The sequence below is a fragment of the Tetrao urogallus genome (genome assembly GCF_951394365.1).
Source record: "Tetrao urogallus genome assembly, chromosome: 5".
Lineage (NCBI taxonomy): Eukaryota > Metazoa > Chordata > Aves > Galliformes > Phasianidae > Tetrao > Tetrao urogallus.
The window spans coordinates 4,939,244-4,952,863 of record NC_136818.1 but is presented as its reverse complement, the minus strand read 5'-3'; the positions used below and the strand labels follow the sequence as shown (position 1 = coordinate 4,952,863).

Sequence of the window (13,620 nt, the reverse complement as noted above, 5' to 3'; positions counted from 1 at the left end):
GTAACCAAGCAGGTAGTTGGGTTTAGAGCAGTTACACCACATCCGACCATGAGTTCAAGAATTTAACGAGAACACGCTAACGAACACAAGCAAGACTTTCTGAAGTTGAAGATCTTTGCCAAAGATCAGGGAGGCTGACAGGGGAACAAAGATGAACATACCATGCATGATGTAAGACTATTGCTGATTCCATCACCTAAACCACAAAACCTAACCCCCTCCCCAAAACGTACCGTAGCTGTTTCTTGCAGCAATTAATTGCACATGTTGAGATAGATGCCTTTGCTCATGTCAAGATGACTGAATTTAAGAGCTGAAGCAAGTTCAATGGAACGTATGCCTAAAGAGAACAGAAAATGCTTTCCTCCTGCAATTTCAATCATTTAAGGCCCTTCATTTAAATAGTGGTCTTGGGCAGAGATCAAACCCAAATTGCAGCCTCTAAGAACGAAGACGTTAGGAACTTAAACAAAAAAAAATAAAAATAGGACAAGCTGTTTTGCAAAGTCCAACACTAAAACAGCTTAAATACTCCATTTAGATTCAAAATCTTGAGAAACAGCTCCATTACTGCAACCTAATGGTAGTATCCAATAATACTAAAGGAATATGCTTTGACACGAGCTTACAAATCCTCTTAACAATTTCTTTAGACCTGGTGCACTTGGCAAGCAGCAATGCTAAATGTCAGACTGTACAGGCACAGCTTCCTGTACCTAACAGCACATTACTGAATCATGGGTGACACTGTGCACACTACTGAAATGCCATTAAACAGCCAACAAAAGACAAAACACACAGAACTTTTATTTGATCTATTTGTTGAGTTTTCTCCCTTTGTTGTGGACCTGTAGGCAGACACAATGCCAAATGAAAGCAGAATTTGTTTAATTCAAACCTAGGAATGTAAGCAATAAAGTCAGACATTTTGGAACAGGAGGGAAAGTTTCATGATCATGAGAAGAAATCATCAAGGTAACAGAGGCTGTAATGTACATATTTAAAACACATAAATAGCCATGGATTAGTGAAGCCATAACACTCCCTCTGCAACTACATGCAACAGTAAGTTCAAATATTTTAACAGACTCAAACACATCTATATGTCACTTACTCAATTACAAGAACTAAAGGGATTGCTAAAGGCTTTCCAGAACAAAGTATTGCTGAGAACACGGGCTACAATCACCAAGCCCATGCTTACAGGTTGTTAAACAGCCATTTGCACACATCACACCTGATCCCACCGGCAGCAGAACGCTGGCACTCAGTAGTGACACAGGGCTGCATTCTGAGGCTGTGTGTCTCAGCCCAGTCACTACAGCAGGGATTTCCCACTGCTGTTACGCAGTGGAACAGCATTCTGAACACACACATGGTTTTCAGAACAGGAGGGTTTGAGGCCTTATCGTAATGCCACCAACACACAAAGAAAGGTACACGTCCATGGCTGCCCACACTCAGTTTTCAGGGCTGCAATGTTGCTCACTGAAGAATTTAACATGCAGAGGTACTACTAAGTTAAGACTTCAAATTACAGTTACTACACCCATATGTGCCTGTTTAAAACAAACCTCTGCGTACTCTTATAATTCACTGACAGAAAATTTGCTTCAGTGCACCCAGGACACAACTTCCAGCAGCACTGTATAGGCAGCCACCACGTTCCTGCACGGATCATTACCTGCAGCTCACACAACCAGCAGCCACATCAGCCATGGCTACTGAACTAGATCTAACAGAAAGGGAACAATGGACTGCACTCCCCGGAATCTCAGATTTTCACCAGAACTCAAAACTTGAAGACAGCTGTTTGTTTGCTTGTTTTTACACTTTCACCAGAGTTGGTACAACCAACAAACCATGCTGATGAGATGGGCATCATGCATTCTAGTCAGTTTTCAAATGCTTACAAAGAGACCTTAAAATAAATCATATATCTGCTATAGTCAAATCCTCAAAGAAAAGAATGGTAACAAAATACATTAGAAACGTGAAGGACACTGTTAGGTGTTGTATTAGTGAATCACACACAGCAAAATCAGCTCACATTGCCAACGGGAGGAAATCAGCCTTTCAGATGGAGTAAAGCAATAACGAACCACAGCAAAAGGCTGTACAGTCAGTAATTCCTATACAGTCGTTTTTATTCATCTGTTCTCATTTCTCAGGAATCACCTTGTTTCTGTAAATGAAGTTACAAGACTAGAATAGTTGATCAAGAACAGAAAGTAGAATTCCTTCGGAAAACACAGGCTCTAACTTTACAAGCAATTTGAGATGTAAAGGCTACAGTCTGACATTTAATTAGCCATGTAATGTTCTGTCTGTGAAAGCATATGCCCACATGTTTTTAACACATCTTCCACCTTCCACAAACTGAGTTCTAGCCTACAGTACTTCACAAATGCTTTCCATCCTGGATATTGCCACACGGTAGAAAAAATAGATTTCTGTTCTTGGAGAAAGGGTTGTTTGTGCAGGAACATTCACAAGTACCCCCCACCCCCCAAAAAAAGAACAGCAGATAATTTTATAATATTTTCTCTTAACTACAACAGAAAGTGCAACACTAAAAAGGCATCTCCTGCCTACTTAAAATTTCTTATATCTTTACAGAGCTAACTCTTGAATGTACACAGTATATCCTAGAATACACAAATAAGTTTGAAAGTGTCATGGCAGAAATATGGAAAGCGTGCTTACAGCTTCTGTAAGCAAAAAGACACAGAGCAAACACCAGTGGAAGGTGATTATGTCTGGAAACAAATTCAAGGTGTCTGAATCTTCACTACTAGAGGGGAAAAAAAACCATGACATCTGTTGATTCTGTAATTTTATCTGCATTTAAAGACTTGCTGCTAAGCTTCTTATCTGAAGAACCACCACAAACAATCAGGAGTTGCTAGCACAGTTAGAATTAGTCTATTCAATCCAATGGAGGCTTATTTAAATTGCTGATTGAGCCAGATTAACTTTTGTAGGAAGAGGTCCTGCTTCTTCATGTTCCTCAGTCTTGCATCTAACCACAACAAGTGCAGAGGATGGATATCTGTTCAGTTTTTGTTCATTCATGTATTCCAGATCTCCATAGATGCTCAGTTTCTGAAATATTTAAATGAACTACTTTAAGATAAAGACTCTTCATATATGAATCAATTGCATTTTGTTACACAACTACCCTCTTTCATGGCTGCAGCTCTTCAACGCAAGCTAACTCACACTTTCTGCAGCATCTGAAATTCATGGCTGAGACTAGATTTAAGTCCAAATAAATGCATTTCATCTGCCAGAGGAAAAAAACAGTACATGCAGTGCTTGTGTACCAAACTCTTTAGCTTGCAAACACTGCAAGCCTTGCTCTCTTTGGGCTGTAGGAATGCTAGTTCAGTTGGTTCCCCTTCATACAGACTTTCTGCAGTCACCAACAACACGCTGTCACTTCTCTTCTCACCACTGATGCTCCTGAATTAAATCCCTACCAGTTGCCACCTGCCCCATCCAATTCTCAGGGAAACCAGAAGCAACCTCCATTTGTGAAGAGTAACCCAGAGGTTGCTAAGAAGGCAGGGCTATAAGCCAGAAGACAGCATCTGTGCTTACTGAGCAAGGCTCAGAGCATCTATCAGCCACAGGGACGGACAGACGTTCAGCTAGAAAATCATTCAAACAACAATTTGTTTGCTAACCACATCTGCAAAATAAAAAACTCTAATTGACCCCCCATGATGCTTATGATTCTGTAGAAAGCTGTAACATAATAGAGTTACCTCAGATGGAACATACTGCTCTACAGCTGTAGCTACAGTTGCACAACAAATCCAGAGGAGCACCAGCACCGACAGGACAAGTGTAGTGGTTAAAATCCAACTGGAATTTCTGAAATGAAACGGATGTTACTAGATTTCATATACCAGAATACAAAATAACGGGTCTAGAAAAGGTTGTGCCCAATTTTGACTGTATTTCATGCTTGTTCACTAGTCTCTCCCCCAGCTGCACAGCCTAATTCTGACACCTGTGTATATAACATAGCATCTAACACTTAGTATCTAACTTGAAAGATACTAAAAGACTACTGGATCCTGGTTTGGGGCCCTGAACTTCCTCCCACTTAAGACGGTAAGAACAGATTTTTGTTATGCACGTAAGGTGCAGTTCACTGATCCACCACATCTAAGCTTTTAAGGAAACAGTCATCAGTGACTGAAAGAAGAAAGAGGCAAGATGCTGATATGCAGCAAAACTTCAATATATACTGGGCATTTCCAGGCTAGACACGAGACACAACATTGTCTTTTGCATTTAAAAATACAAGTGTTTTGTCCTGAAACATATCTAGAGCTACAGAACAGGCAAAACACAGAACTGATGGAACAGTTTGCTGAATATACTCAAAAAACGAGTATAAACATCATGTTCCACATAAAAAAATAACCGTAGGAAATTATCAGTATCACAGTTAACTAAAATGGGAAAGAGAATGAAAGTTGGCAGGACAGCCCATAGATAACACAGGGCAAGCAGGGAACGCAGCAATAGCAAATGGTCAGATACAGAAACTTGGCTGCTTTTCTATCTGAACCTAAAGGACTCGTAACACTGATTCCCTCCCACAGGGCCACCACACACGTAGGAAACACCACTGTGCCCTGTTCCAGATACTGACATACATACATGGAAAGACACTTGAAAAAGCTCTCGTTGCCTTGCTCTTCAAATAGTCCTCGGTACGTCTGTGAGCTTGCTGGCTGTGGGTCTGCTGAAATTGAACAGCAGAAATAGCTGTCAGAAAAGCAGTAAAGGTAGAAAACCCAAACTTTATCCAGTTTGTCCACAGAAAGCATGAAAAGAATCTTTCACAGTGGCCCTAGCTTGCATGCTTCTATTTCCAGGAGAGCTTGCTACTACCACACACCTTGCTAATACCCATTGCAACCAATTACACTTCAGCTTTCTAAAAACTTGCTTTCATATATCACCTGCAACTTTGGCTCTGTTGGTTTTTTTGTTTGTTTGTTTTTTTCCTTGCATGCTCCTCCAAACCAGAAAGAAAAACTTACAAGCTGTTTTACTCAGGGACAAGGATCCTCTTGTACCTTCAGTCTCCTGATCAAGCTGTGGAACATACTGCACTTCTGGCCTCGACTAAAACAAAACAAACATTAAGAGATCCTGTTAGCAAGCTTCCACTAATCTTGATCGTCCGCATTTTCAGAATTAATATGGAAGCTGATCATAAGACATGCTCCATTCACATAATTTTATTCATTTATTACCCCTGTAATGGCACTAAATGCAGCAAAATGCTACCAAAAACTCAACACTTCTGACAGCGACCCACGACCATTTTCTGAGACTGGAAGGAGCACAGATAAGTATTCAGCACCCAGGACATCTCAACAAAAAGGCAGGCACCTGGAATATGACAATTTTGCCATCATCTGCTTGAAGGTAGAACGTCCATGAGGATGTTATGAAGCTCTGAGCTGAATCCATCACATCACTCCAGAAGGATCTCACCAGCGTCAGAGGAAAGAGGAGATGAATTCTTGGCATCAGGGACATTAACTGCAAATACAACATTAACTGGCTTTCAGTTTGTTTTCATATGGAGAGGGTAGAACTTATGTTCTTGCTCACTCATTTCCCCATGTCTATATTTCAGTTCTTAAAAAGATTTCATTTGAAGAATTTTAAAAAAGAGAAGACGTGCTGAACAGAAAACAAGTAGGTGGTATTTGAAAAACATGTCATGTACTTACTTGCTCTTGTCTTAACTCAGCAAATGGCAATTGGTTCTGGCATCCAAGATGGCAAGCATATTGTTCATCAGACTGGGAGTACGCCTCAGTACAGGCTGCAAGAAAAGTTCCCAAAATGAGAAGATAAATTCTGCATTTTAGTTAAGAAAACGTTTTCAACATAAGTTGGATCAGAAACAAAGCAGCAGTTAAAAGATTGACAATCCCATTTGTAGGGAAAGACACAAATATCATTCCAAGGTTAGCATTTGGTGCCAGGTCTAACGGAGGTTAAGGAATTGGAGCTCACACAAATCACATATTTTAAATCTGAATGCTGTCAGAGCAACCGATCAGAAATGTTAGACTGGGCAAACTCAAGGTTGCAAGTTTTCACTGATTCTCCTGCAGCCACTGCATTTTTTCCTCTACAGATCATGTAAAACATTTTTACTACTTTATCCTAGAGAACAAAGCTGGAATACTAAACAAATAGAGGCCACAGATGTAGTGAACCTCTCAGAGGTAACAGTAGAAATCATGGTATTCCTTAGGAAGACCTAAGGAACATTTTCCTGCTAGCACAGTAAGTAACTGTGTTGAAAGCACTGATAATTTTGAACAAGAATTAAATGAAGCCAACTCTTTATTTACATGTATCTTCTATTAATTGTTCACTAGAAACCTTGAAGACCAAGAAATCTAAACTATTCATGTTTATACATGGAGAACTCAGGTGGACAATACATGGGCATAGCTCTTTCCCAAAATACTAGAGCTGAGATGGATGATGTTACAGCTCTACTCCACCTAAAGCCTCCACTTAAGCAGCAACACGGAGTGCAGCAGCTCTCCCAGTTTTCCTACAGGAATAAATGCACCTTCAGAGAGGCTGGAAAGCTGGCAATTCACACAGCATCAGCAGCTAAACATTGGAGTATTTGGCTCACAGCACCTGAACAGCAATTCTACAGCAAAAGTGCCACCAAGCTAGTGTTAGGAGACATGCAGAGACATCAGGAGACAGAATTCAGCAAGTCAGCCAAGGTACATCCTGCCTGAGTAACTAGTCAGGGAACCAACCAGTGCAACAGATTACAGAACATAAGCCAGCAAAAGACAACAGCCTCAGAAAGGAGTTAAATCAGAAAGTAAGCAACTGTTCAATTACCTCTACGTGTGCCTGCTGCTACATCACCCTTTTTATGGCACGCTTTCTTGTATGGTTTGACAACTAGACTGACATGCTGTATCACAGCAGTACACACTGTATGACAGACTAGAGCACTAGCCCATTTCTAGAGCATTTAATACGGCTTTGTATCGCTGTAACATCTTTGCATTTCAGGCTTTCTCCTTGTGTATCTTCCAGCAGCTCCCCAAGCTAACCACTAGCCCTCTTGTTTTTATGAATTACTGAGAAGACAAAAGCCTCCTCTGAGAGCTGATGTTGTCCTCATTGTATTTCAGAAACAGAAGGGAGCTACTCTGCTGATTTTCCTGCTTTGGCTGGTTACATCCCACTTCATCTCTGAACAAAACTGTTAAGCAGCCACCTCAGCATTATTACATAGAAGTTCTGTACAACTGCAGAAACTGTGTTAATTGGCTACAGCATTTATATATTTCACCTTCACTATGAGATTATCCCTCTAACACAGATCTGAGACAATTAGTGGTAAGTATTTAGATCCCTATTTCAAACAAAACGTAATTATTGCTGTGTTGAGAGTTTAGCTTAGACCACAAGTTACAGGGCAGACGTTCATTGTGATAGTTGCTCTTCATCTGAACAATTCACTTCTATAAATGAGCCTGAAGTTGCATGGAAGCAATTGAAATAATCCCACCATTTTAACAACATCCTTCAGATGCTGCTGCCGTTCCCTGCATGCATCTCCACATTAAGGGATGTTAAAGGAGTTCTGAATTCTTACCAGAATCACATTCCAGTTTGGTTCGATTCAGATCGATGCCATCATCCACAAACTGACAAATGGAAAACAGTCTGCAGCCTCGCTGGCATGCATACAGTTCCTCTTCCTGGGGAGGCACAAGAGAAGACTTACATTCATTTCTCCATTCAAGAATAAATAGACCAAAAAAAAAAAAAAAGAAACCAAAACCCCACAACTTTTTTTTCAGAAGTGCTACAAAAAGGCACCCAGCAGAGCACCGCAATCCTTCCCTCCACCAGACTTAGAAGTCAGAGAAACACGACAGTCTGGATCATCTGGAATAAAACACAGCCACAGTTCTGTAACACTGTGATGCAGCCTGATCCATCTCAGACAGAGCTCTCAGTCCTGGGGTAAGCCAGACCTGGAACAGCAAATTCCGTTCTGCAATTCTGTTCCTACAAGTCACAGCAAAGCCACGCTGCACTTCTGAAAAAGCACAGGCCTTAAAAATAAGAGGTAACATTGCAAAAGATTTAACTGACATTAACCACAGAACGACTACACCGTCATCCACTTCAGAACTTCAACAGAACCCAGTGGGTGAAGATCAAAACAGACTTTGTTGTGTTTTTTTGCCGTTTGTTTTTTACACTGTGTTACAACGTACTCACCAGTCTCTAATTAGAACTCCATCAGAATCGCCAAAATAAATGATTAACTTCTGATTAATTTCTTTAGCAATACCACTGCCAATCGTTTACCTGCCCAACTAGTTCCACAAAACCACATTTTTATAGCACTGCAGAATGGTGCTTTCTCAGTGCTGCTACAACACAGATGGTACACTATACACCCATAACCCAGTATTTCTTCTGACCACAGCACAGAGGGGTGGAGGTGCACTTTCCACATATGCTGGTCTCCATGTTGCAGAGTTACAGCCAGCCTCCTTTAAGTCAATCAGATCCACCAAGCCTGGTACCTACACAGCCACCAATGTGATGGCAGCCACTTTCTTCACAGGGGGAAAACAGACTCTAAATTAACTGCACCAAAAACAAACACACCACACCTTACTGTACAATCTACTGTAAGTGCACTGTCATTGTTTGAGAGCACAAGTTCACATGCTTTAAAAGCAGCTAAGCTGAAAACACAGATAAAACTTAACACTTAACACAGACAGAATGGCTAAAACAGTTATGCTGTTACAGAAAATATGTGCTGTCCGTTAATATCACACAGAACTGGCTGTAGCAAATGGATTTCTGTGGCATCCTTCCACAGAAGCCTTAGTAAAAATCAACTTACTCTCCAACTAAAACAATTTCCTTCCATTCACCTGGTGGTTTTGTGAGAAATCAAACAAACTGTGACAAAACAGGTGGTTGTATTATTCAACATTCCCAGCAACACAAAATGAGTTCACAGGCAGATTAAAAATCACAGAAGCATCAGCTTTACCTGAAGTGCCAGCACAGTATGGACTTTCTCCTATTTTAGGAGAACGTTTAGCCTAAATTTCCCAGGTTCAGGTCTTTCTCCTCACTATCATCACACATAGGCACCAAAACACATCACACATCCAGATCTAATTTTACTGTGCTCCACACAGCTCCCCATTACTTCCCTGTAGAGATACCAGAATCAGGTGCTGCACCGCAAGCACCAATTTTAATTTCATATGAAAGCAGACAAAGCCCTGCTACCTCATATTAGCACCACTTCCTTCCATTTGCCTGCTGCCCTGGCAATCTCAGGAACAAGAGAACTCCCATCATTCAGAGTTCAAGCTGCTATACAGCTGCAGTTAGCAATGAAAAACATTCCCAGTGAAAGAAAAAAAAAAAAAAACAGGATCACACAGAATGGCCCAGGCTGGAAGGAACCTCAAGGATCATGAAGCTCCAACCCTGCTGCCACAGGCAGGGCCACCAGCCTCCCCATTTAATACCAGACCAGGCTGCCTAGGGCCTCATCCATCCTCCCCTTGAACACCTCCAGAGATGGGGCATCCACAACCCTTCTGGGCAGCAAACGTTACATTTAAATTCTGAGCTGTGCAAACCTTTGAACCAATAGCAAACTCCTGAATATGTAATTATATCCCTGTTAGATATTATTTGACTATCCTGAGATGGACATTTTCTATGCAAGTGAATCTAAACATCACTGGCAGCTCTGTTAGGCCACTCGCTTGCCATCTTTGATGCTTCATCCCCCACAGTTCGAGCACCATGTCGCGTCTTGGCCCAGGCCCCTTGGCTATGGACACAGCACAGCGTTAGTCCCCAAAACACGGAGAGTCCCAACGCAAATAACAGCTGCCTCTTCAGGAATAGAAGGAAAGGAGAAGCAACCCCCAACCCCACGGAACTGCCACCACTAAAACGTAAATACTCTTTGAAAGCTGTATTTGCCACAGCCTAACAGCCAGTTCAAAGAAGAAGCACGTCTCTGTACGAAGCACCGCGCTCCGTGCTTCAGGAGGTGACAACGTCAGGCGGGCCGGGAGGAAGGAGAGGGGCTCGGGGCCGAGCCGCGAGGCGGGGCTCAGCCGTACCTTGGGGTAGGTGTGCAGGGAGTAGGTCAGCTGGCAGGCGCGGTGGCAGGAAGCCGTGTTGCCCAACACGGAGTCAAAGGCCTCGGAGGAGCTGGCGGGCACGGCTCCTGCAGCCCGAGCGCGGCCTCCCGCCCACAGCAGCAGCAGGGCCGCAGGCAGGCAGAGCAGGCCGGCCCGCCGCGCCGCCATCTTCCTCCTCTGACGGGACCGGCCGCCGGTAGCCTCTCGCGAGATGATCCCTCGAGATCGCAGCTCTCCTCCGCGCGGTGCCTGCCGGGAGCTGTAGTCCGCGCCGCCTGACGGGCCCTACCGGCCGTATCCGGCGGCGGGAACTACGCAGCGCGCAGGGCGGGGCGGGGTGGCGGCTTCCGGCGGGAGGATGGAGCGGTTCGTGGTGCGCCGGGCCCGCTCACCGCAGAGCCCCCGCCGGGTCCGGTCGGAGCCCCGCGCCTACCGGCAGGCCACACTCGAGTCCCTGAAGGCGAGTCCCCGTGCTGTGCGCGCCGGTTCACGTAGCCTACGGCGCGTCGGTAGCGGCCCCGTTAGCTGCGGGGAAGCCTCGTTCATAAGAGTATTTCCCATTGGCTTTTTTCCAGAGGGTGGTCGTGGTGGAAGACATAAAGCGCTGGAAGGCGATGCTCGAGCTCCCCGGGCAGCCTAAAGAAAACCTGATGGAAGCTTTGGGGGAACTGAAGAAGAAAATCCCTTCCAAGGAAGTGTTACTGTCCACAAAAATAGGTACCGCGGTCGCAGAAGCCGCACAGCGCCACCTGGTGGCCAACGGTGCTGCCGGGCGGGGAGCGGCGCGCTGGCTGCGCTCCCAAAGGAATCTGTCTGCTTAGCAGGTCCGCGTGCAGGGCAGGAGCTCTGCGTCCTCCTCTAAAGGGTTTCCAGTTTAAAAAAAAAAGAAGCAGCACATGTAGGCCAATTATACAAGCTTTCACTAGACCCAGTATGTCTCCGTACTTGAGAAAATAATTTTCAAGTGTTTAGCTTCATTCCTTGCTAATTTCTCTAGCAAAATCCCTGCGGGAGTCCAGGAGTGTGAAGTTCAGGCTTCATTCTGAGTAATTTTATGCTTACATTTGTTCCAATACTCTGACACTGCCTGAATGTGATGTGATCTGATGATGTGTCTGGCTGCCGAGCACCAATGTATGTTTTGTCCACTTACCAAAACTGTGTGACTTGTTGCCTTTTTTTCAGGTCACACTGTGAACAGGATGCGCAAACATTCCGATCATGATGTGGCCAGCCTTGCCAAAGATGTTTACATGGAATGGAGAACTTTCATCAAACACCACTCAAATAGGCCTTCAATAGAAGTCAAGAGTGATCCCAAGACTGAGGCTTTCAGAAAGAATGCACGGAAGCTGCTTTGTGAAGCCCTGGATCTAGAGGTAGTGTTCATCTCCACCTCAAAGAGTAGCTGCTCATAGGCACAGGTTAGATAAGCCTTCGTTGGCTTACCCTAAAACTGGTCCTAGCAGCAGAGTGGGGACAAAAGTTCCTGTTTACAGTGATGTATCTCGCCATTTGTCAGTAGCTTTGTGTTAAAGGTAGATTTGTGGGGTTTTTTTGTTATTAAACAAGTAAACACGCTAATTGTACATTGTACATGTGATCTCATTTACATCACCAGCCAATAGAGTAGCTGTGTATGTACTGTAGTTGGGTTGGGTAAGAGAAGGAGGAAGTTAGTAGAACATAAAGTTTTGACTATTAGTTGTCAGCAGTTAAAGCAACACTGGGACCTTTGGGCATTTCATATTTAAGTAATTAAACATTTGTAAATTGAAATCTATTGCAAAAACATAGAGGCAAGTTTGACAGTATGTAAAATGGCAATAATTACTAGATCCCTCTGGTGTCTTTAAGTAAATGAACAGAGTTTTGCTGTGAGGCTGAACAACTTGCTTGCTTGGTCTATGAAACACTGTAATAATTATCTCTTTAATTTATTCATTAGTTGTCCTTTAAACAGCAAGAAAAGTGATAAGCACTCAAGAATTTCACAGCTATGTGTTTGCCAGCTATGAGAACAACCTCTCCAACTTCCCATCCATCTGGGCTGGGGCAGAGCAAAAAGGTCATTTAGTGTGAGGGTGCTTTGGGATGATTATGTGAGGAGCTCCCTCTTGGGTCAAGCACAGCAATAAGGCTGGCGGTCAATTTCGAGCCTAGGAGACATGAAGGCTACAAAGCCACCCTCAAATAGGGGGTACTGGGTAAGGTAGGACAAGGCAGAATTAATTCTGAAGGGGACTTACCTGAAAGTACGGCAAGGAAATCTACCCTTGTGGCTTGCAGCTGCCATTGCATCTACAAGTAGAGCTTGTACCTGGAGGATGGACAATTTTTAGAGGTAGGGGAGCCACAGAGGTTAAGCAAGTGGAAAGCAGGCTGATTAGAAGGGGAGAATGGGGCTGAATGGATACAATAGGGCTCCAAGTGCTTTCCAGCAGAGGGGTAATTTAGTTTTGGGTAGCAAAAAGAGAGTGAAAGTGGTGAGCAAAGGACTTGGAGGAGTATGGGTTGACACACTGGAATCTCCTGTATGAGCAGCATGGGAGATTCCCTGTCACAAAAAGCAGAAGTGAAATTAAAACCATTTCTTGATGGGCAGGCTGTTTTTTTTTTTCCTAAGCTCTTCTAAATTACAGGTTTTGGCACATGTTGAAGCAATAACTACGTAATTAACATTTAGTAAATCCCTTTCTGCATTCTTAATTATACCTCCTTTTACACACGCAGAGCCTGCATCTCCCTTTATAGCACCAAGCAGAGTTGCCAAGTGTTTGGCATGTCTTATAGTTGCTATTGGAATTGAGTTTAAAATAGCATCCGAGGTGCCTTATATCAGCAGGATCAAAAAGTGAGCTTCACAGAGACAGCACAACACACAGAGCACATCATAGCTTCTAATTGTGGTTCCACTTGGAACCCAAGGCGAGTTGCAGATTAGTTTCCTGTCGTGATGGCAAAGCACTGCCGCCCAGCTGGACGTGTGAATATGTTCCCTGCTACTGACCATGCTGCCTTGCTCCTTAATTGCTAGGGTAGAATTAAATTGTTCTTCCTGTTGCACTTGTGATGAGAAGTAGATTTCCTTGAATCTACGCTGATTAATGAAGAAACACCGAAAAGCACCAAACTCCAATTTCAATCAGTTGGTCTCCTTATTAAATGTAAAGATCTAATTTTATACTTTGCTGTTTTTCAGATTGATCACCCACTGGCTGAAAATATTGAGCGAGAAGCTTTTCATCTCTCTTCACGTCTCATTAGCGCGCCGTATCGCAGAATGGTGCGAGCTCTTGTCTTCTCATTAAAGCACAAACCTGAAACCCGAGCAGAAGTCAAGGCTGGCACGCTCACCGTCCCCGCGTTTGTGCAGAGCCATAAAAAGTGA

General features: G+C 43.5%; 2 protein-coding genes across 2 annotated transcripts; one reads left to right on the top strand and one right to left on the bottom strand.

The window, feature by feature from the left end:
• Window positions 1-2,949: 2,949 nt before the first annotated feature.
• TMEM59 (transmembrane protein 59) lies at window positions 2,950-10,397 on the bottom strand (the record flags this gene model as incomplete). The annotated part of the gene is made up of 8 exons (XM_079536585.1): window positions 2,950-3,105; window positions 3,771-3,879; window positions 4,678-4,762; window positions 5,064-5,148; window positions 5,419-5,571; window positions 5,766-5,860; window positions 7,682-7,787; window positions 10,209-10,397. The coding sequence occupies 8 exons, from the start codon at window positions 10,395-10,397 to the stop codon at window positions 2,950-2,952; spliced, it is 978 nt and encodes a 325-aa protein (XP_079392711.1).
• Window positions 10,398-10,587: 190 nt separating this feature from the next.
• TCEANC2 (transcription elongation factor A N-terminal and central domain containing 2) lies at window positions 10,588-13,620 on the top strand (the record flags this gene model as incomplete). Its single annotated transcript, XM_079535675.1, has 4 exons — window positions 10,588-10,689; window positions 10,805-10,946; window positions 11,415-11,608; window positions 13,432-13,620. 4 exons carry the CDS (start codon window positions 10,588-10,590, stop codon window positions 13,618-13,620), a joined length of 627 nt encoding a protein of 208 aa, XP_079391801.1.